This window comes from Gracilinanus agilis, chromosome 3 (assembly GCF_016433145.1).
Source record: "Gracilinanus agilis isolate LMUSP501 chromosome 3, AgileGrace, whole genome shotgun sequence".
NCBI lineage: Eukaryota > Metazoa > Chordata > Mammalia > Didelphimorphia > Didelphidae > Gracilinanus > Gracilinanus agilis.
This window is the reverse complement of record NC_058132.1, coordinates 202405115-202429611: the sequence shown is the minus strand read 5'-3', so window position 1 is coordinate 202429611 and position 24497 is coordinate 202405115. Positions and strand designations below refer to the sequence as shown.

The following is a 24497-nucleotide window of genomic DNA, read 5'->3' as shown; positions in this document are numbered from 1 at the left end:
TTTTGGTCTGAATGACTCATTTGATGAGTAGCAGAGTGATAACGGGTTCATAGGATGTACCCCAAGACTCCAAGGGAACCAAGAGAGGTGAAGTGACTTATCTGTGGTCACCCTACAGGTCAGTAGCAAAACCTGTATTTAAATCTAGGTCCTCTAAGTTGTTGTGAGGAAGATTAGGTAGTAATTAATTAAGAATTAATCCAGACCCAGATCTCTAGCCACCACCTCCTGGCTGCCTTCAATAACCTATTCTCTTTTCAGTATGAACATTCTGTCTCTCCAAGTAGACTGTAAGCACTTTGAGGGTAGGACCAGGCTTTATCTTTATTTATTTGTTTGTTTGCTCTTTGCCTAGACACCACCATGGAGATGGTGCTGACCTTTCTATGCAGCTTATTGGTTCCTGTGATCCTGGCCAGTGGTAAGTGGATTCCTCTGGGGCCTGGGTGGGAGAGGCAAGAACCTGCAACCCTTGCATGCCCCAGAGTTGTCTGCAAAGCTAGGTGCTGCCAGGTACAGCCTGGCACAACTTCCCCTTGAGCAGGGGCAAAGCCAGACTTTGGCTTCTATGATGAAGCTCAGTACTGGTCAGTGTCACTTCCCAGAACCTGGTAGGATGAGTTTTGCAACATGTAGAGTTACAGAGAGGAAGATTTAGGCTTGACCCAAGGGAGTGCTTCCTAAGAATTATAATAACCCAAAGTGGAATGAGCCACCTTGGCAAGTAGTGGGAGGTTCTTCTTACTGCAAGTCTTCAAGTAGAGTCTTGGCCCAAGTGTTGTGAAGGGGATTCCCAGTCAAATGTGAGTTGCCCTATCCTGGAGGTTCTTGGTTTTTTAATATTTAGGCAGTTGTATTTCACTATCATTGGCTTCTTTATACATTTTTTTAAACCTTCACCTACTGTCTTGGAATCAATACTCTGTATTGGTTCCAAGGCAGAAGAGTGGTAAGGGGTAGGCAATGGGAGTTAAGTGACTTGCCCAGGGCCACACAGCTAGGAAGTGTCTGAGGCCAGATTTTAACCTAGGACCTCCTGTCTCTAGGCCTGGCTCTCAAACCACTGAGCCACCCAGCTGCCCCCCTTTATACATTTTTTAAAAACCCTTACTTTCTGTCTTAGTAATAACTCTAAGACAGAATGGCAAAGGCTAGGTAAATAGGTTAATTGATTTGCCCAGGTTCACATGGCTAGGAAGTGTCTGAGGTCAGATTTGAACCCATGTCCTCCTGATTACAGGCCTGACATTCTATGTGCTATGTTACCTGTATTCTCCTTCCTTGTATATATTTAAATCATTGTTCTGAGAAGGGAGAGGATGGATGGAAGGAAGGAAGGAAGGAAGGAAGGAAGGAAGGAAGGAAGGAAGGGAGAGAGGGAGGGAAAAGAGAGGAGTGAAGGAGAGAGGGAGAAAAGAAAGAAGCAAGGAAGGATCGAGGAAGGTAGAAAGAAAGGAAGAAAAAAGGAATGAAGAAAAGAAGGAAAGGGGAAGAGGGAGAGGGGAAGGAGGGAGGGAAAGAGGGATGAAAGGAGAGAGGAAAGAAGGGGAAAAGGAAGGCGAGAGGAAGAAAGAAGGAAGGGAGGGATGAAGGCAGAAAGGAAGAAAAAAGAAGAAATGAAGAAAAGGAAGGGAGGAAGAAAGAAAGGAAAGGAAAAACAAAGGAAGAAAGGGATAGAAAGAGGAAGAAAAGGAAGAAAGAAGAAAGGAAGGAAAGAAAGGAGGAAGGAAGGAGTCCATGATGAAAAACAAAAGGGTTAAGAAACCTTGGTCTAAATAATAACCCTGAGATCTCTTCCAATTCTAATATTCTGTAACTGTAGACTAGAAATGCCTTTTCATGGGGCAGCTAGGTGGCTCAGTAGAGAGATAACAAGGCAAGGAGTTTGGAGGACCTGGGTTCAAATGGGACCTCAGATACTTCCTAGCTGTGTGACCCTGGTTAAGTCACCTAAACCATATTGCCTAGCTCTTACCACTCTTCTGCCTTGAAACCAATACTTAGAGTCAATGCTAAGACAGAAGGTAAGGGTTTCAAAAAGAAGAAGAAATACTTCTTCCTGTTTACATGACAAGCTTGCCATAAGAATCACGTGAGATTATGTGTGTGAAAATACTGTGTAACTATTAAGTGCTCAATAAATGAACTATTATCCACCCCCCTCTTCTCATGACTTGCTCATGTTATATTTCCAGCAGCTGATCAGAAGAAAGAAAAAGATCCCTTTCACTATGGTGAGCACTAAAGTCCTCTTGGGGTATTAAGGGGTTTTAAGGGAGCCTTGGGAAAGGGGGTTTTATTGGGGGGTTTTTTGAGGAGGGTTGCCTGAAAGGGGGTTGGGAAGTACCTGTTTGTGTCTCACCTGCCCTTTTTATTCATACCTGGCTGCCCCCTCTACAGATTACCAGAGTCTGAGGATTGGAGGCTTGGTGTTTGCTGTGGTCCTGTTTTCAGTTGGGATTCTTCTTATCCTGAGTAAGTGATAAAGGGAAGAGGGAGGAAATAAGACTCCCATAATGGGGGCTCTTTTAGAATTCAAGTTTCCAGCTGTTCCCTGAATGAGATGACTTGGCAGGGCTTGATCTAAGGGAATGGTGGTATCCTGTAAGAGAGATGATTCCCAATGCACAGACCCCTTCTTTGAGAACTGACTAGTCTGACTGCTACCTAACTGCCCATTTTTATTATCATTGCTATGATTATTGTCCCCGCCATTCAATTCTGCCTCTTCCCGTGGCTCAGAACATCTTCTGATCTTTGTTGTTGTTCAGTCATGTCTTCCTCTTCCTGACCCTATTAGAGGTTTTCTGGGCAAAGATAAGAGAGTGGTTTGCCCTTCTCTGAGAGCTGCCTACCCTACTTTGAAATCCCTCTTAGAGAAGCTGCAGGATGTTATGAAGAGAGTGATAGACTCAGGGTCAAGAATGGCTAAGATTGGGGCAGCTGGGTAGCTCAGTGGATTGAGAGCCAGGCCTAGAGACGGGAGTCCTAGGTTCAAATCTGGCCTCAGATACTTCCCAGCTGTGTGACCCTGGGCAAGTCACTTGACCCCCATTGCCNGGCCTCAGCCACTTCCCAGCTGTGTGACCCTGGGCAAGTCACTTGACCCCCATTGCCCACCCTTACCACTCTTCTGCCTTGGAGCCAATACACAAAAGTTAAGGGTTTAAAAAAAAAAGTGTATCACTCTCAGAGCAGCTAGTTGGAACCCTTGGAGCCAGGAAAATGTGTTCAGGTCCTGCCTCTCAACCTTTTAGTTATAGGCAACTCTAAGATTATAAAGTGCAGAGAAAGTATTTCCTCACCTGGGAGTTCCTATACTAATGGAATCACAGGCCTAGTCCCAATCCTGATTTTGAATTAGACCTATGAGTTCACTGGGCTAGGGAACATGCAATAAAGATACTCCTTCTGCCAATGTAGATCACCCCCTTTTTTGTGACCATAGGTCTTTGGAGAGTTGTCTAGGCACCCAGTAAGTGTCAAAGGTGGAACTTGAACCCAGATCTTCTTGAATCTGAAGCTAGTCATTTATAGATTCGGAGGTTCCTTACAATAATTCCTTAGCTCCTAGATTGTGATTTATCTTGCACTCTAAGTTATCCTTCTATAAAATGCATTACAAAATCCAAAAGCCTTATAAAAATGTTAGTTATCATCATCATCATCAATGACCTTGTCTTCCCAACTGGAGCATCAATATTTGGTGTCTCGTATATCATAAGTACTAAATCCATATTTGTTGATCACTTAATTGAGTCTGGTTTTGGAATGTGAAGGGACCCTAGAGATCCTACATCCATTTTACAGATTTTACAGATGTAGAAAAAACATTAAATGACTCAGTGCAGTGCAGCAGAATAATCCCTGGATATAGTATCAGAAGGTTCTGATCCCAGCCCTGTTCCTGGCTACCTGTGGGCCCTCAAACAAATTACTTTATGTCTCCTGGCCTCACTTGCCTAAATGGAAAATAATGAATGGGTTTTTTATTTCCTCTGGCCTGTCCAGCTCTAAATTGTTGATTCTGTAATTAAAAATGCTTGCTAAAAGTCACTTACCCAAAGTCACACAGGAAGTGACTAACCTGGAGCACTAACCTAGAATCCGGGGCTCTCCCCAGTATCCCTTGCTGCCTCTCCATTTAAATGGTCTGGCACTAAGTGAGATGGATGGAATGAAGGTTGAGAAAACTGAGTGAGCCAAAGCAATATGGCATATATATACACATATATGTATAATAGCATGTACTTGTTTTTATTTTTCTAAAAGTGGGAATGGTTTGTTCTCTGCTATGCATATTTTTCTCGATTTCCCCTAATGAACAATGGTACATCTATATGAGATAGTGGGCAAGGTAGGGGTGTAATAGGAAAGGAGAGAGCAAAGTTAATAGGCTTACCTTTACCCTTCACCTCAAATATACCATTCTTTTTTTTTTAATATTTTACTTTTCCCCAATTACACGTAAAAACAATTTTTTTAACATTCGTTAAAGAAAATTTTTGAGTTCCAAATTCTCTCCTTCTTATCCTCCCTCCTTCCAAAAGTAGTTTTTAAACCTAATAAAAGATGCATCATGTTGTAGTAGAAAATATACTAAACACAGAGTTTTGCCTGGGCTCTAGATACCAACCAGCCCTATGCTCTGGGACAAATCGCTTCTCTCCAGAGATTAATTTTGTAAGACAAAAGCTAGGTGGCTTAGTGAATAGAGTGACAGACCTAGAGTGAGGACAATTCCTCCTCCAGAGTTCAAATCTGACCTGACACTTAATAGATGTGTGAACCTAGCTAAGTCACTTAACCCTGCCTGCCTCAGTTTTCTCATCTGTAAAATGAGCTAGAGAAGGAAATAGCAAACCATTCCAGTATTTTTGCCAAGAAAACCCCAAATGGGATCTCAAAGAGTTAGACAGAACTGGAAAAAATGCCCCTTCCAGATCTAACATTATAAAATTTTATGAGCTAACTCAAAGACAGGAGAATCACAGAGTCTCAGAGTTGGAAAGGTCTCCAGAGGTTGTCACATAATCCAACTCTTACTGAGCAGGAATCACCTCTTTCATATACTCAGTTAGTGACCATCCAAACTCTGAAGGTTTCTAGTAAGTGGGAAACTGACTTCCAAAGCAATACATTCCACCTTTAGTTGGCTTTAAACATTAGCAGGGGATTTTTTTGTTTTGTTTTTTTGCTTTTTTTCACAAATGAAATCTGCAACTTCTCTCTTACTTTAGGTTCTGCTAGCTGCGTCAAGCATAACAAGTTAATCCCTCTTTCTGTACTTAACTATGTCTCCAGATTTTTTATTGTTGTTGTTCAGACATTCAGTGGTCCTCATCTCTTTGTGACCCCATAGACCAGCTGTTGATGGGGTTTTCTGGAATGGTTTGCCATTTTCTTCTCTAGCTCATTAAAAAATAATAATAATTTTTTTTTAAATCCTTACCTCCTATTACCTCCAATACACAGTATTGGTTCTAAGGCAGAAGAGCAGTAAGGGCTAGGCAAGAGGGGTTAAGTGACTTGTCCAGGGTTATATAGCTAGGAAATGTCTGAGGCCAGATTCTCTAGCTCATTTTACAGATGAGGAAACTGAGGCAAATAAGGCTATATGAGTTGCCCAGGTTTACACAGCTAGTAAGTGCCTACGGTCAGATTTAAACTCGTCTTTCTGACTCTAGGCCCAGTGCTCTATTCACTGTACCACTTAGCTTCCCCAATGTCTCCCCTAACTCTTCTCAAAGCTGAAAATCCCTAGTTCCTTCTATTTATTCTCATCTGATATAGCTTTAAATTTCCTTACTATCTTCATTGCCCTGCTACGGATGTGCTCCAGCTTGACAAATTCCTTTCTAAAATGTTGTACCCATAGCCAAACACAGTACCCAGCTGTGACCTCCTGGGGTTGGGTACATCAGGAGTTTCATCCATCATAATCTGAGACATGGATGACTAGATCTTTTCATTCTTTCCTCTTAGGTCGGAGATGCAAGTGCAGTTTCAATCAGAAGCCCAGGTAAGGAATGCACTGGGAGAGTGAAGCCTGAAATGACTGGGAAGAAGCTTGGCGTGTCCAGGTTGATCCCAAAGTCCTTCTGGCTTCCTAAGTCAGAGTCAGGGGCGGAGGAGTGGGTTGAAGTCATTGTGGTGAGATGAAGAGAGAAAAGTTCATCTTCCTTCAGCCTATGAGAAGGAGTAAAGTCTATTTGTGTCTTGAAGCTGGAGGACACAAGACAGTGCATCTTATAAGCAGGAGAATGGAATGAGTTTTAACAATTCTCTCTACTTCTATTTTTTTAAATTTAGATTTATTTGTTAGTTTGTCACATTAAAATGTCCATTTAACTCTCTCCCTCCCTCCTCTCCCTCCACTAGAGAAGGCATCATTTGACAAACAGATATATTTATATATAAAACTATGTCTTGCTTATTTCTATTTATCAATTCTTTCTTTGGAGGTAGACATACACAGGTCATTCTTCAAACAATATTTCTGTTGCAGTGCTCTCTTGGTTCTGCTCATTTCACCCATCATAATTTCATGTATGTCTTTCCATTTTTTTAATTAACCTGTTTGTCATTTCTTATAGTGCATTAGCATTCTGCCACAATCATATGCCACAATTTATTTGGCTATTCCACAGTTGATGGGAATCCCTCAAATTTCCAGTTCTTTGCTACCTCAAAGAGAGCTGCTATAAATATTTTAGAACATATAAGATCTTTTCCTTTTTCTCTGATCACCTTAGGAAATAAATCCAACAGTGTTATTGCTGGGCCAGAAGGTATACAGTTTTATAATTTTTTGAGCACAATTCCAGATTGCTCTCCAAAATGATGAGATCAGTTCACAGTTCCACCAACAATGTATTAACGTCCCCACTTTTCCACATCCCCTCTAACATTTGTCATTTTGCCTCTATTTCCATTCTTGTCAATCTCCCTTCCCCTTGGATTGAGGTCCTTTCTTAGAAGAAGACTACCAAAGTTCAGAGAACTTAGGCTCCATGAGTGACAAGGAGCCTAGGAGACTGTTTCAAAGAGTTATGTTTCTTTCTCTCCTTTCTTAAGCTGACTACATTTTGAGATTAGCCAAAGAATGACCCAAGGAGTGAGCCTGTTGAATCCTGTTTTTGTAAGCCTACAGAATACTCTCTTGTACTCCTAGCAGCAGGGCAACTGTTGTGATCTATGCTAGAAATAGTAATGTATGGGGGAAAAAGGGTTTTGTGGGGTTCAGTATAATAAAAGATGGTCATCAGAGGATTGAACTATTGTCAATCCTCAATTAAGAATAATCTCAAGGGCTGCTGGGTAGCTCAGTGGATTGAGAACCAGGCCTAGAGACAGGAGGTCCTAGGTTCAAATCTGGCTTCAGGAATTTCCCAGCTGTGTGACCCTGGGCAAGTCGCTTGATCCCCATTGCCTACCCTTATCACTCTTCTGCCTTGGAGCCAATACACAGTATTGACTCCAAGATGGAAGGTAAGGGTTTAAAAAAAAAAAAAAGAATAATCTCAAGTCAAAATTGACTTTTATGGAAGTTTATTTACAATTAAGAAGAGAGAGGAAATAAGGAAATAAGAATCTAACCCAGTAGGTATTTTACTACGATCCTCTAATTAATCCAGGTAGATCTTAATTAACCCTCAGCCAAGAGTCAGAGGGCCAGAGGCCCTCTATTAAGGAAGTTCCTTAAGAGAAGTTCAGGAAGATTCAGTCAGTCTTTAAACTCACCACCTCCACGAACCAGGAGAGGTCCTTCGCCAGACGCTCTCTTCCACTGAAGATCTCTCACTCACTCAACTCCCTCTTTTTAAAGGGGTCACTTATGCGTCACTTCCTGTGCCTCCTTCCTAATCTGCATGTCCAATCACAATAGACGATTCTCATAGTACTGCCTAGGGGCAGTCAGTTGATTCTGATTGGTCACCCACTCTAGCACACGTGAGTTACGGACCTCCTAGAATTAAAGGTGTTCTCACCTTTGGTGATTAAATCTAAAGATGGGTAGTGTAGACTTAATCTAATTATCACAGTAAGTGGGTACAAATGGAAGATGATGGATGTGTTTAAGTGAGGATAGAACTAGTTAGGAGAGGCATATTGTACAAGCTGAGAAATTCTCTTGGAAAGTAGCAGTAAAAGAGTGTGTCCCCAAAGACAATAATTTGCTTGTTGTTGTTTTATGTCTCCAGTGCCCAAAACAGTGCCTTACATACTGTAAGTGCTTAATAAATGCTTGCTGATTGACTGACTTTGAAAGTTTTTGACCAGATATATTATATTCTCTTTGCTATATATTTTTTAAATGTATATGTCTATTCTGACCATCTCTATCAGTGTGTCCACAGTATCACCTCACCCTTGGACTCCAGGAAGGAACTGGTTCAGTGCCCTTAGATGTTCAGGGTGTTCTGCTCTTGGTTGCCTCCTAACTCCCCTCTGTAAGGGTTAAGTTAAGGAGTTCGACAAAGTAAGGAGAGCAGTTTAACAGAAACTTTGTTTAACTGGAGAAAAGTACAGATAGAAAGATAGAAAGAGAAAAGAGAGATTATTAAACGTATACCCTATAAATATACCTAAACTTCCTAATACTACCTAAAATTTCCTAAAACTGTCTTCTCAGGACAGGTTCTTCTGCCTGGCACCCCAGGCCTATCTTAACCTACTCTATCTACAAATGATTCACTAACTACCTAAATCCGTAAAATAGCAGACAGCCGCCACTCACTCACTCACTCCTTCAATCAGTTTTCTACAGCAGCCCAACTGTCAGTAGCCAACTGCCCACAGATCCTTGCTTCAGAGAGAGACCTCCTGCTCTCTAGAGATCTCAGAGGTAAAAAACCTTCAACTTCCCATGCTGCTTCCTTTCTCTCCTCACTGACCAACTCTCCCCACCAACTTCTTGTCCGAGGACAGCTCACTTCCTCTCCTCAGTCCTGGTCTTCCTGGTAATAGAATATTCAGCTCTGGCTCACTGACTCCTGTCAGTTCTGATCTACTTAGAAATCCTGTTCTCTAGCCTCTTAAGGAGACAGAGGGAGAGATTAAGAAAGTTCCTTTAACACCTCTGAGTTGTCTTGGCCTCTGTCAGAAGATCTGCAATTTAAGGAAGGGATGCTGTTGGGATTTATCATGGAACAATGGACCAGGATTGTGTCTTCTCTTGCAGAGCTCCTGGAGATGAGGAAGCCCAGGTGGAGAACCTGATAACCTCAAATGGTAATTTTTCATAGCTATCTGATCACAATGATAAACATAGTAAAGAAAAACAAACAGAGGTAGCTGGGTGGCCCAGTGGATAGAGGGCCAGGCCTGAAGTCTGGAGGTCCTGGGTTCAAATCTGGCCTTAGATACTTCCTAACTTTGTGACCTTGGGCAAGTCACTTAATTCTAATTGCCTAGTCCTTGCTTCTGCCTTGGAACAGATACTTAGTATCTGTTCTAAGACAGAGGGTAAGAGTTTTACTTTAAAAAGATGAAGAAAAACAAAAGAAAAAACAAAAACCTTAGAAGTTTTGTAGATAGCAAGTCATTGGGCATTAGGGGTGGAAGAGAGAGGGCCACCCCAAAGCTGGCTAGATAAATCTTGCAATGCCAAATCACCAGCAGTACCTCTAATACCTCAGGTCGCTGTTGCTCCCTCTTTTCCCCCTTCCTGCCACTGAAAACAAAAATAGGTCAGACATGGGTATAGCTTGGCAATCTCTCTCTGCTAGTTGGGCTTTTCTATGTTATGTTATGTTCTATGCTGTTTTATTTCAGCCACGGAGCCACAGAAAGTGGAGAACTGAGGCATGCATCAGGCAAGAAGGTGAGCCCCCTTGAGAATTTATTTTTCATATATTGTGTCAATTTCTGTAAAGGAGAATTACTGTATATTCCTGTGTCTGGGATTTGGATCAGAGATAGCATCTAGTCTGCTGCTTTTTGTATTTTCTTTGTCCTTGGAAATCCCAAAGAATGTCTTCCCTTTTAAAAGAATTTGGTTAATAGATAAAGGAGACAAAATTTCTTTTCCTATAGACATGAACTATCATTTTATTGGTTATGATGCTGGCCTAACCACTAAACCTGATATAAACAATAAACTTATATTCTTACCCAAAAATCAGACTCTTGAGATAATTTTAATTGTAACTCCACTCTCCTCCTCCCATTCTGGCCTGTGATGGCACTGAGGCAGGACTTGCCAGCTAAGCAGGATATGATAAAGTAAACCCTGGAGAGATAAAGTCTTATTCTAGTAACTGAGAGAATTGTGGGGAAGGGGATGTGTGCAGAGAGTGGAACGAGAGTGGGTTCTGCTCTGAAAGAGTTCTAAGTCTGAGGGGGAGAGGATAAGTGGTGATAGACTCTGAGAATTGCTAAAATGTGTGAATGCTATAAATTCTCTAACACTACAGATAATAAGTAGGGTGTTCTAGGTAATCTAATACTTTATTTAATGGGAAGTTAGCATGGGTACTGCATGTTTATCTTTTTTTTTTTGAGGAATTAGAATGTAATAAAATACCTAATACTGAAGCTACACTGAAGACAATTTTACCTTTATTTGAGGATTCAGAGGGCACTTAGGGCAAGTCCTCAAGATTACCACAGAACTAACTATAGTAGACTGGAAGAACACTGGCCAAGAAATCTGGATTTGAGCCCTGGCTCTTACACTAACTATGAACCATATATAAATCCTTTTGCTTCCTTGAGTCTCAGTTTCTTCATCTGTAAAGTATTAGAATATGTATAAAATACAAGTAATATGGTTACATCATATGACAATTTGTCCTTTCTGCATATGGTGTTATTTAGTCATTTCAGTGGTGTTTGACTCTTTGTGACCCCATTCGGGGTTTTCTTGGCAAAGATACTGAAGTGTTTGCCATTTCCCTCTCCAGCTCATTATAGCTGAGGAAACTGAGGCAGACAGGAGTAAGTGACTTGTCCAGGTTCACCCAGACAGTAAGTGTCTGAGGCCAGATTTGAACATAGGCAGAGAAGTCTTCCTGACTATAGGCCTGGTGCTCTGTCACTGAGCCATCTAGCATCCCCTCTGTATATGATATAGAGCTGCATATGCAAGACTTCCTACTGTTATAACATTAAGTAAACCAACTATTAATATAACTAAAAGACCGTGGAGTTATCATTATTTACCTGTTTAAAAATAATAGCCATAATTTCTCCATGATCCTGTAAGATTGGAAAAAATCATTAATACCCATTTTATAGATCAGAAAACCGAAGCCTAGGAAAGTTGAGTGATTGCAGATCCAAAACTAAGGTAAAAGTAGGTTTTGTCCCAAGGTACCAACATCCAAGGGGCAGATGTGCATTTTTCCCCCAAACACAGACTTGCATATGGTCTCCCACTCTGCGCTTGTCTGACACCTCTTGTTCTAGATTTCCTCACTTGGCACCTGCTTTCTTCTACACGATCATATACATATATACCACCCCTCCCTCTATTTATCACTTCTCTCTTCCAACTCTTCTCAGGGTCAGGAGTTTGAAGGTCAGTCATCAGCCATGCACAGATCAGACACTCTTGGAAATAGGCCATACTTTTTATGCAACTACACCCAACCAGGGCAGAATACTCAGGGTATCATGAGGCTCAGATGAGATCATAAATATATAAAATGCTTTGCAAATCTTAAAGAGCAGTATATATGCTAGCTCTTACTATTATTGTTGGATTATTATTGGTAGTAACCTTTAAGGCCAAAAGAACTGTTTTTATCCTCTCTTTTCACAGCCACCAATCCCTAAAGACCACTGCTCAACCCCTTAGATGCCAACGTTGATGCTTGAAAAACCTGGAACCATAGCAACAAAACCTTTCCCAGGAGAAGCCAAGAAGTCATGTGTCTGTTCCCATCCATTTCCTCCAAAACAAAACTGGTCCATGACTTCACTAGACAAACTAATGCTCATGCTCTTCTTAGCCTACTGTCCTGTCTGATTTGTGTGATGTATATGTGTGTGGTTGGTCAATATGGTCTTTGTGGCTCGATGTTTGTGGATGATATCGTGTCCCTAGTAAAACTTGGACTAGCTTTCCCCAGGGCCAGGAGCTGAGTCATCCATCCATCACCATAGCCTTCTCTTCCTATCTGCACCCTTCCCTCCTGCTTGGAGAAGGCTGCTATTTCCCAAGGGATCAAGCAGTCCTTTCTCTTGATTTGTATGGATAAAGAAGGACAGGATATACATTTCTGATTATCTTAAGTCTCCCAGAGATTGGCAGGATAAGTGACATAGTCAGCGCTCTTATTTTGTGATCTTTCACCTCTCATACCTGTAAGAGGTCCATTATTCTGCCTTTCAGTCTGGTCTGAAGATGCCTACACACTGGTATAAGCCCAAGGCAGCTCAGAGCTGCGCTCTTGCCTCTGGGGAAAAAGGGTCCCACTTTCCCCCTTCTCAGAATCATAGGCGCTGAGATGTAACCTAGGAAACCCCTGATCTAGTGCAATAATTCCCCCTACAACAATCCTCACGTGTGGTTTGTCACCTAACCACTGCATGAGCACCTTGAGATGATGCGATGTTGATGACTCTTCAAGGCAGGCTGTGCTATTGTTGGATTGTTTTGATTAGACAGCTTTCCTTCATATTTTGAATCAAAATCTATTTGCCTTGATTCCATTGTGAGTCTGGCTTTTATCTCAGCTTTTTTCCTTGCTAGCAACTCCAATCATAATCCTTCATTTACCTTACTCCAAACTGGGAAAAGCCAGAGTGTCACAGTGACATTTAGCTAAAGTCTCTGTCCTTCTTCCATGACAACCCTGCCCACCCACTCCAATCAAAAAAGAAAGGGAAGGTTTTGTGACGCTATGGGTAGTCTCTTGTCTTGATTTTCAGAATCTCAGCAATAGCCCCAGCATCTCTGAAGCCTAACACTACCCTTAAATCCAAATCTTGCTTTGGGGACCTCAATTTCCATGTCCCAGTGCCATCTGATCTCAGAACTCCTGTCCCTTGTTTGTGTGAAGCAGGAACTGTGGCAGCGATTGATTATTGTGCTTCAAAAGGGGTATTTGGTCTTAATATGTAGAGGCTATCTGTCCCCTATTGCTATCTTCTCTGTGGTCGAGTGGAAGCTAAAGTTGCAGAAAGAGAAACTGGGGATGAGGGGTAGATAGAGAGGAATAAAAGGAAAAGAGAGAGGAGAGCAGAGGGAGAAGGGGGGATGGAGAGAGAGAGAGAGAGAGAGAGAGAGAGAGAGAGAGAGAGAGAGAGAGAGAGAGAGTCAGTCTATCCCACCAATCACCCTGACTTTCTCAGTATCTGCCCTTCTGTTTGCTGTGCACACTGAATGGTGGTGGTAATTTAGGTGGTGATTACATGAGGTGGCTGTTTATTTTGTCCTCTCAAAAATCTAGCTCTTGTTACCCCAGATGTGTGTCATAAATGGTGAAATCTTGAGTATTGTAATGTGAATGGAAAAGAAAGCCACAATCTGCTTCCCTACCACCCTTGTGTTCTTGTGGAAACTGAGCAAACCGTACTGCTGTGATCAAAGGCTGTCGTATTCTGTATTGTGATCTAGATTCTCCTGAAAAAAAAAAAAGAATAAAATATCATTTCTATCCTAGAGGCTCTCAGGTGTTTTTCTTTTTAGAAGATAGTTAAATATTAGAAAATATTTTCTCACAGTCAATAGGTCTTTTCCTAAAAAAAGATCTTCATAAATATGATTGCTAATATGGAATTAGCTCTTGATCAATGATATATGTTAAACCCAGTGGAATTGTGCATCAGCTAAGGGGGATTGGGGGGGGGGGACTTGAGGGAGGGGGAAAGAACATGAAATATGTAACTAGGAGAAAATAGTCAAAATAAAAATTAAATAAATGAATAAATAAATATGATTGCTGGACTACTATCAAAAGAGATGGGATAGGGGGCAGCTGGGTAGCTCAGTGGATTGAGAGCCAGGCCTAGAGACAGGAGGTCCTAGGTTCAAATCTGGCCTCAAACACTTCCCAGCCTTGTGACCCTGGGCAAGTCACTTGACCCCCATTGCCTACCCTTGCCACTCTTCTGCCTTGGAGCCAAAACACAGTATTGACTCCAAGACGGAAGGTAAGGGTTTAGAAAAAAAAAAAAAGAGAGAGAGAGAGAGAGAGATGGGATAGAGACCTGGAATTGGGCAAATGCTTCAAAAAGAATAAGAAGATTCTTCAAGAGACCATAAGCTGATGAACCTGCCTTTCAATTCCTGAAAAAATTTTGAAATGTACTATTAAGAGGATGGGTGGTGGCCATTTAGAATTTTAGAGAGAGAAATATTGATCACTAAAAGCCACTATGCATTCATTGAGGACATGCATGGTCCTCATGCTAGAAGAACCTTATTTTCAGGGGAAATGCTATAACTTTAGTATATATGTGTTTCATCAAAGTTTAACAAAATTTAACAAAGGCTTTCAGAATTGGACAAGAAGGAGAGATGTGAAATAGATGATAATTTAGTTAGAAACTCTAAAACTGGTTGAATCAGAGTGTCCTGGTGGGCAAGAAGGAGAGATATTAGTCTCCTCTCCACCGGTAACAGTGCACATGAATCTTAGTGATAAATATAATGGATTATAGTTTCTGGGTTAGGGATTTTTACTTTAATATTTCAACTGTTCCTATTAACTAAATTTAGCTGATTTTGTAGTTTTTCTCTTCAAATCAGTTATATATTTGCCTATCAAGATGTGCTATTATTTCATTTTTAAATTAATGATAAAAATTTCATTGTTAAAATTTTGAAACAATGGTTGGAGGAATTTCAATTTTTAAAATGTAGTTTGTAGAAACTATTGTAAGTTACAAAGTGAATAGTTTTTTTTCTTTTTAAAATAAATCTTTCTCCCATTACTTCTACCCCACTGAGCAAATGACAAAAAATAAGCCCTCAGAAATAAAGCCTTCAACACATAGTTGCAAAGTTTTGCCAAATGAATCCCCAAATTAGCCATGCCTGAATATGTATCTCTTTCTGCATTTTAAGTTCGTCATCTCTTTGCCAGAAGTTGAGTAGCATATTTCATCTTTATGCTTTTGGACTCAAAGTTTATTGTTTTGCTGATTGGAGTCACACAGTCTTTCAAAGTCTTTTTACCATAATATTGTCATGATATAAATAAATAAATGATATAAATATAAACTTCTCCTCACTTTGCATCAGTTCAGAGAGACTGTCCCAGTTTCCTCTGAAAATGTCCATTTCATCATTCATATGATACAATATTATACAATACAACATTATACAATGTTATGTTCATAAACCGTAACATTTTTATCATTCCTCAATAAGAGAACAATCCCGTGGTTTTCATTTGGGGGCTACCATGAAAAGAACTGTAAAATAGGTCCCCCATATCCTTAAAGGATATATTCCAAGACCTAGCATGTATGGCTGAGACTGCATATATAGACCTTTTTCTTCTTTCTCTGATTTCTTTGGAGAGGGGGTGGGGTTAGGCCCAATATTGGTATTACTGGTTCAAAGGTATGCACAGTTTCCTAACTTTTGGGGCATAATTTCAGATTGCTTTCCAGAACAGTTAAATTATTTCAAAGTTCCACCAACAGTGCATTATGTACCAGTTTTCCAGAAGCCCCTCCAACATTTGTCATTTTTGATTGATGACTATGATGTGGAATCTCAAAGTTAACTTTAATTTGTTTTTCTCTAGTTATTAATGATTTAGATCATTTAAAAAATATGTTGTACTCTGAGATACTACCTCACAACCAACAGACTGGCCAATATGACAGTAAAGGAAAATAATGTTGGAGGGGATGTTGCAAAATTGGGACACTAATGCATTGCTGGTGGGGTTGTGAATTAATCCAACCATTCAGGTTGTACCCCAATTCATTGGGGTTGTACCCCAAAGAGATAATTATGAATATACAAAAATATTCATAGCCATACTCTTTGTGGTGGCAAAAAATTGGAAAATAAGGAGATGCCCCTCGATTGGGGAATGGCTGAACAAATTGTGGTATATGCTGGTGATGGAATACTATTATGCTGTAAGGAATGATGAACTAGAAGAACTTCAGTGAACTGATGCAGAGTGAAATGAGCAGAACCAAGAGAACATGATACACAAAAAGTGAAACATTGTGGAACTATTCAATATAATGGACTTTACTGCTAGTAGCAATATAATGATCCAAGACCTTCCTGAGGCACTTATGAGAAAGAATACTATCCACATTGAGAGAAAGAACTGTGAAAGTAGAAGCACAGAAGAAAAACACATGACTTATCACTTATCAATGATTTGGGGTTTTGGTTTTAAAAGACTACTGCAAAAATGAACAATATGGAAATAGATATCAAGTGATAACATTTGCATAACCCAGTGGAATTGCTGGTTGGTTTTGGGAGGAGAGAGGAAAGAGGGATATGTATCATACAAAATGAATCATGGAAACATGGAAAAATATTTTTTAAAAAATAAAAATTTAAAATAAAAAAAATCTCAAAAAAATAATAAATAAAAATATGTTGTAGATAACTTGGATTTCTTCCATTGTTCGTGTCCTGTAACTACTTATCTACAGGGGAATGGCTTGTAATCTTATAAATTTGAATGTTTCATATATAGCTTAGAAATGATAGAAACTTTTATCAGAGAAACCTATTATAAAGATTTCTCCCAGTTATGTTTCCCTTCTCATTTTTACTACATTAAAATGTTCATGCAAAAACTTTTAATTTTTTGTAATCGAAATTATCCATTTTTATCTTCTATGAGCTACTCTATTGCTTGTTTAATCATGAGATTTTCCCCATCTCCATAGATGCAGAAATAATTTCTGTTTTGCTCCTCTAATTTGTTTATGATGAGGCCTTATATTTCTAGGTCATGAATGTATTTAGGATCTTATCTTGATAAATGTTGTGAAGTGTTGGCCTTAACTTAATTTCTCCCAGGCCACTGTCCAGTTTTTCCAGAAATTTTTTTTATTTTTTATTTTATTTTTTTAAACCCTTAACTTCTGTGTATTGGCTCCTTGGTGGAAGAGTGGTAAGGGTGGGCAATGGGGGTCAAGTGACTTGCCCAGGGTCACATAGCTGGGAAGTGTTTGAGGCTGGATTTGAACCTAGGACCTCCCGTCTCTAGGCCTGACTCTCAATCCACTGAGCTACCCAGTTGCCCCCTTTCCAGAAATTTTTGAAAAAACAATCCTTCCCCCAGTAACCATGATCTTTAAAGGTTTATTGAACAATGCTAATGTGTTTGTTTATATAATATTGTTTGGCTAATCTATTTCACTGATTGGCCTCTTCCTTTTTTTTTTAGTCTATTCTATATTGTTTTAGTGATTATTGCTTTCTAGTGCAGTTTGAAATGTGACAGACCTTCTTCCTTAATGCTTTTTAAAATTATTATTTCCTTTGAAATTTTTGAAAATGTTCTTCCATATCAGTTTCAGTATTCTTTTTCTCACTCTATAAATTATTCCTTTGGGAGATCAATTGGTAAAGCTCTAATTAAAGAAATTATTTTAGGTAGTATTGTCATAACTGTAAGTATTGGCTTGATTACCCATAAGCAATTAGTGTTTTTCTAAGTATTTAGGTCTGTTTTTATTTCTGCAAAGAGTACAGTAGGACCCCCATGTCCTCAGGGGCTATGTTCCAAGACCTACCATGTATGATTGAAATACAGATATAAGCAAATATCTGCTGATCCCACATATAATATGATTTTCTTGTACATACATACATAGAATAAAGTTTAATTGATAAATGAAATACACAGTATTATCCTGAGAGATTCTGGCATGCTCTGCAAAGCAGAAAAACTCTGGGCTTACAGACAATATGATACGATTTGCAGTATTTGAAGAACTGTCGCATGGAAGAGCAATTAGGCTTGTTCAGCTTGGTCCCCAGAAGGCAGAAATGGGAGCAATGGATTGAATTTCAGAGAGGTTTATTTCAGCTTGCTATAAAGAAACACTAATAATTTAGGAATTGTTTTAAAAAGAAATGGACTGACATAAGATAGTCCACTAGGAGGCTTCAATCAGAGGCTAAATGAATTTTGGTAGGAGATATCATAGATTGGATTCCTAGGAATGGTTGGGTTAAATTACTTCTGGGTTTTCTTCTAAATCTGAGATTCAATATGTCAGTGGTGTCTAACTAAACATGGAAGACAAAAGATTCTCTCAGGGTGAATATATTTCCATTAAAGGGACCCTGTTTTACTCTCTCTCTGATCCTAGTGGCTATGGGAAGCCCAAGGCTATCAATTTGAGCCACTCCAAAGTAAAGTGGAATGCCTTATAACATAGAGGGTTCAATTTTCAATCCAAAGCCAGATGACCATTTGGGGGAAAGGCTGTGGAAAAGATTCCTATCTGGTTCTGTTTAAGACTAGATAGCTTCTGACATTTCTTCCAATGCTCCAAGTCTGGGATTCCACATTTAAATATTTTTAACAAGTATCTTGTGGATGAGGGAGCAGCTATGTTTTTATATTCAAATTAGGGCCAATAGATGGGAGCTACAGAGAGGCAGATTTCAGCCCAATACAAGGCAGAAATAATGAAAAACACTTAACAATCGAACAGGATACTTTGTGATATTGAGTCATACTATTCCCTGAAATGTTCAAATAGACACTGGATGACCATCAATCATGGATATTGTGGAAGGAAGAAATTTGGATTAGATAATATCTAGGTCTCTTCCATCTCTCAGGTTCTATGATTCTTTTTTGTTTTGTTTTGTTTCCAAGTGTTCTTGTTATTTACTAATACAGGAAATCCCAAGACAGTAATTTCTTCTCTGCAACTTAGACTACTGGAGAGTTATCTGAGGCAATGAGAAGTTAAACTTGCCCAGGGTCAAACATCCAACACCTGTTACAGGTGGGACTTGAAACCAGGTCTTCCTCTCTCTGAAGCCAATCTCCCATCCATTACACTACACTACCCCTGATTCTAGAGATACTAAACACTTTTGAGAAAATAACCTCCTCTCTGGTTTGTCAGACTTAATTCCCATAATTTAGATGGAACCAAAATTCATGGTAGCTCCCTCACTTTCTGTACTGGCTTTCCTTTCTTCAATGTTCTCCATGTATTCCAGATATTAGACCTCTTTTTGAGAAACTGTTTGTAAAATTAATCCCCCCCAAATTCTGATTTCTTGCTAATTTTGGCTATGTACGTTTGATTTGTACAAAACCTTTTTAATTTAATGTATTCAAAATTATCCATTTAACATTTCATAGTGCTTTCTATCTCATTTATTCAGAAATTCTTCTCTTATCCATAAATCTGATAGGTAACATGTTTCCTGTATATCTCCCTTCATACCTAGATCATATATCCATTTTGATTTTATCGTGGTATAAGATAAGTTTCTGCCAAACAGCTTTACAGCTTTTCCCAACAATTTTTACCAAATAGTGAATTCTTATTCCCAAAACTTGGATCTTTACCTTTGTCAAACACAAGGTTACTATAATCTCTTACTACTGTTTATTGTATATTTATTCTTTTTTTTTAAACCCTTAACTTCTGTGTATTGGCTCCTAGGTGGAAGAGTGGTAAGGGTGGGCAACGGGGGTCAAGTGACTTGCCCAGGGTCACACAGCTGGGAAGTATCCGGATTTGGACCTAGGACCTCCCGTCTCTACGTCTGGCTCTCAGTCCACTGAGCAACCCAGCTGCCCCATATCTATTCTTTTAATCACTTATCTACTATTCTATTTCTTAGTCAATACCAGATAGTTTGATAATGATTAGTAACTGATAATTTGATAATTACTGCTTTATAATAGTTTAAGATAAGATCAACATGGCTACATAAGCTAGGCACAAAGTAAGATATCATAAGCAAATTAGAAGAACAGGGAAGATTTTACATATAAGATTTATAAATAGGAGAAGAATTTATGAATAAACAAGAAATAGAAAGCATTGTGAGGTGTAAAATAGAAAATTTTACTCTAAACCACCACCCCAGTGCAACTATCAATAATATGGAAATAGGTCTTGATCAATGAAACATATAAAAACCAATGGAAATGCATGTCAGCTATGGGAGGAGGAGGGTCAGGGGGGTAGAGAGGAGAGCAAGAACACATGAATCATGTAACCATGGAAAATTTTTCTAAAAATTAAAAAAATAGAAAAATTTAAATATATTTAAAAGTTTTTGTACAAATAAAACTAATATAGTCAAGAGGAGAAAGAAAAAAGAAAATTAGAGGGGAAATTTTATAGACAGGTTTTTGGATAGATGTCTCAAAACTAAAATATATAGAGAACTTGGTCAAATTTATAATAGGTCATTACCCAACTGACAAATCATCAAAAGATATAAACAGGGGCAGCTGGGTAGCTCAGTGGATTGAGAGCCAGGCATAGAGACAGGAGGTCCTAGGTTCAAATCCGGCCTCAGACACTTCCCAGCTGTGTGACCTTGGGCAAGTCACTTGACCCCCATTGCCTACCCTTACCAATCTTCCACCTATGAGTCAATACACAGAAGCTAAGGGTTTAAAAAAAAAAGAATAAAAAAAAAAAGATATAAACACATGGTTTTTAAATGAAGAAATCAAAGCTATATGTAACTATGAAAAAATGGTCTAAATCAGTGATGGGCAAACTTTTTAAAGAGGGGGCCAAAGGAAATGCTCGTCTGTCAGTCTGTTTGTATTGTCAGATTAGGAATAATGTCACGCAGCCGGATAGAACATTTCAGGGGGCCACATCTGACCCGCAGGCCGTAGTTTGCCCATAAATGGTGTAAATCATTATTGACTGAGAGAAATGTAAATCAAAACAACAGGCCCTGGCACCTCAGAGCTTATGTCATCTTCTTACAGGTCACCTGGGTTTTTAATCTTTCCCCACCAATAGTAAGCCTTCTTAGAGCCACTGGCCACCTACATTGGTGCTTTCCTCAAAGGCCATGCATGGTTTCTGGGTTTAACCCAGAGTTCAACCACTCCAGCTATTTGTTAGTTTTGTCGCCAACATAAATTAAAATTTTCATTGAGTTCATGAAAAAAAAAGAGAGATGTGATATCATTTCACACCTCTCAGATAGGCTGAAATGATAAATGGGCAAAATGGCAAATGTTGGAGAGGATGTGGGAAAATGGGGATGCTAATACACTGTTGGTAGAACTGTGAACTGATCCAGTCACTTTAGAGAGCAATCTGGAATAATGCTCAAAGAATTAGAAAACTGTCTTTTGACCCAGCAATACCACTATTGAGTCTACATCCCAGGGTGGTCAGGGAAAAAGGAAAAGAAGCTATATGTTCTAAAATATTTATAGCAGTTCTCTTTGTGGTGGCAAAGAACTGGAAATTGAGGGGATGCCCATCAACTAGGGAATGACTAAACAAGTTGTGGCATGATTGTGATGAAATACTACTGTACCATAAGAAATGACAAGCAAGTTAATTAAAACAAAATAAAACATGAAAAGACATACATGAAATTATGAAGAGTGAAATGAGCAGAATCAAATGAACATTATATACAGCAACAGAAGTATTATTTGAAGAATGACTTGAATATGTCTACTTCTGGAGAAAGAACTGGTAAATAGAAGTAAGTAAAATATAATTTTATTTATTCATGTCTTTTTTGTCAAATGAGGCCTTCTCTGGTACAGGAAGGAGAGAGAGGGAGGGAGGAATCTGAGAATTCTAATGTAACAAACTAATTATTTAAAATAAAATAAAATGAGCTGAAGAAATGAATTGGCAAACCACCCCAGCATTTTTTGCCAGAGAAAACCCAAATGAGGTCCCAAAGAATTTGACATGATTAAACACCCAAACGACAAAAACAGAAATAATTACATGACCTCTGAGGGCCATTCCAGCAATCATAGATTCTGCTCTGTCAAAAATCTTAGAGGCTATCTATAGAGGGGAAACTGAGTCCCTTGGATGTTGCAACTTGGCCAAGCTCACATAGGTTGCAGGGCTGTGACTGATTCAAATCCAGGCAGTGCATCTGCAGTGGAGGAGGGAGCCTTCACAGAGTACCCTTTCCAGACCACCATTTGATGCCAGTCCTGCCACCTCTAAAGGCTTTTCCCTCTTAAGTCACATTAGAAAAGAAGGCCCAAGTGAAACTGTGAGTCAGAGGTTGGGAATAGCTGGAGGTGTCCTTGGGAGAACTGTAAGTAATTGAATCTTGTTGGGGGTGTGGAGAGGAGAAGGCAGATCTTTTCTGTCATTTTATTCTTTCCTTCCTTGGCCTTTCTTGGGATATCAGGTGGCTCTACCCTCCATAGCTTTGAAAGGAAATACACCCATTCCCTTCAGCTTCCCCTGCCTCTCATATCTCCCCAGCTTAAGGAAAGGAATGTGGAACAAAATGGGGGAGGGATATGAATGGCACTTATGTTTCATAGGGGAGAAGATTCATTTTCTTGGAAGGCAAAGGCAGACAAAGGCTTTTTGTATCATCTAGGGGAATTATGTTGTGTTCCCTGCTGGGGATCGGTGGGGAGGGAACAGAAGGCTCTTTGTTGGGCACCTGAGGACAGAGTTACTAGTCTGGGGAGGCTCCAGGGGCTGCTACTGTCAGACTCACAGCTTGGAAGGAAGGAGGGGGCTGGGGTCTCTCTCTGTCTGTGTAGTGCATATACCCTTACTGGTATAGGTCTGTGTGTGTATTTCTGAGAATTACCCTCATGCCCCAAAAGAAGCCTGAGAGCTCTGGTGAGTTCCATGAGCTCCTGTGTGACAGATGAAGCCTTTAAGTTCTCGACTCACTCAGTAGGTTCTATCCACTTGGCAGAAGGACAGAAAGATCAAAAGTTCAAAACCCAGCTCAAAAAAAGTGCCTTCCTAGAGTGGAGCCCTTTCTACTCACCCCTAGAAAGCATAGACATTGTGGCTGCTGCAAAACATTCTCACTAAGCAGGGCAGAGGAGTTCAGACAAAAAGTGTCAGGCCACAGAGAAATCTTTACCAAACTTTGTTGTTACTCACTAGGGAAGGAGGGAAATAGCTTGCTCCCAGGGACAATCTCATGCTCAGTCTCCTTAGGCACAAGGGGGGAAAATATCTTTATTCAAGTCAAGGCTCAGACTCTCGGGGCTCAACTTTATACAGACAAGAAGCAGGCTATTCTGCAGACCTCTACGTAAAGCGACTGTGACATGATGTGAATTTGCTGGACGTGAGGAAGGGAAGAGAGGAAGCAAGGGGCCTCACTGGCAGAGGGAAGGGTTGGCAAGCTGTTCAGACACTTGGGGCCAGGGACTGAAAAGCGAGAAGAGGAGGAGGAAATTGTGGCAGGGGCAAGCCATGTGGGGACCTAACAAGAACCAAAAAGTGGGAGCCAGACATGGACATGAGGGAGGAAGGGTGACATCGAGAGGATGGGTGCCACACAGGGCCTGGAACAAAGACACAGAATCCTAACACTGGAGAGAGGACAGATACAGACACAGGTGGGTAGGCAAGGTGGGGAAAAGTGTCCTTTCCTGAAGAGATCTCAAAGCCAAGCCCCAATCCATGGGGTCAAGGGCGTGTCTCTCCATATCTTCATTCCTCTGCTTTCACTTAGAAGGTTTTTAGTTCTGGTTGAGAGTGGGAAGCTGTGGAGCACTGAGCTAAGGGGCAAGAGCAGAGAAAGAGTTCAGTGTTGTACAGTAAAGTTAATAACAATGTTTTTTGAAATGTGGATTTCTTTCATAATTCTTTATGTAAAGTCAAGTTTGTAATACAAACTGATATAAAGTGAGAACTGTCTGCATATTATTTGAGACAAAAATCCAGTAGGATACCAGAAAGATACTATTCTGTTATTGACAGGACCAGGAAAATGAAGTGATTTTTTTAAATGACCTAATAAGGAAAAGAATTTCAGAGCAGGGAAGTAGGAATGACAAGTAGGAAAGTGAGCCCTAACGATACCATTTCAGCATGAGTCTGAAAATGTGCCCAGAGGTCATATTGGTTAAACAATTCCTCACAGGCTAACAATCCACTTCCTATAACCCAGCTCTCCCAGTGCCCCATCGTCCTGATCAAAGCTCTCCCATCCAGAGCATGTATGTGGATAGCAAAGGAATTAGTGATGCTGAATATATTGCAACATCCATTGCATTATCGCCATGCCTCTCATGCAGAAGGCCAGCATTTGGAAGGTACTTTAGGTTCACTCCTTCAGGCCTTCTTGGAGTTGGCTGACAGATTGACAGATTCATCTGGTGCTGAAATCAGCTATCGCTGCTGCTCTTGGTTAAGTCAAATGAAATGCAAGAATAGTTCAGAATTATTGGGCCTACAATGATATACCTTGGGGGGGGGGGGGTGAAGGGAGACAAAAACAAAAAAGTATCTCTGAAAATTAGTAAGCTTTCTTGGCACTGCCAAAACCTGGTTGTCTCCACCATAAGGGTGATGGCCAGAGTTAAGTCAAATAGAAAATGAAAAAGGACAATATGAAGAGTTATAGAATATCAATTCCT

General features: G+C 40.0%; 1 protein-coding gene across 1 annotated transcript in view; it reads left to right on the top strand.

Annotated features, from left to right (window-relative positions):
• Positions 1-355: 355 nt before the first annotated feature.
• The window catches only part of LOC123242097 (phospholemman-like), a 236045-nt gene continuing 211903 nt past the window's right edge, over positions 356-24497 (top strand). Inside the window, exons 1-5 of the mRNA XM_044669604.1 lie at positions 356-421; positions 2196-2234; positions 2401-2475; positions 5986-6022; positions 6979-7017. Of these exons, the coding sequence (XP_044525539.1) occupies positions 364-421; positions 2196-2234; positions 2401-2475; positions 5986-6022; positions 6979-7017 (248 nt within the window). The 5' untranslated portion in view covers positions 356-363. The remainder of the gene's footprint in view (positions 422-2195; positions 2235-2400; positions 2476-5985; positions 6023-6978; positions 7018-24497) is intronic.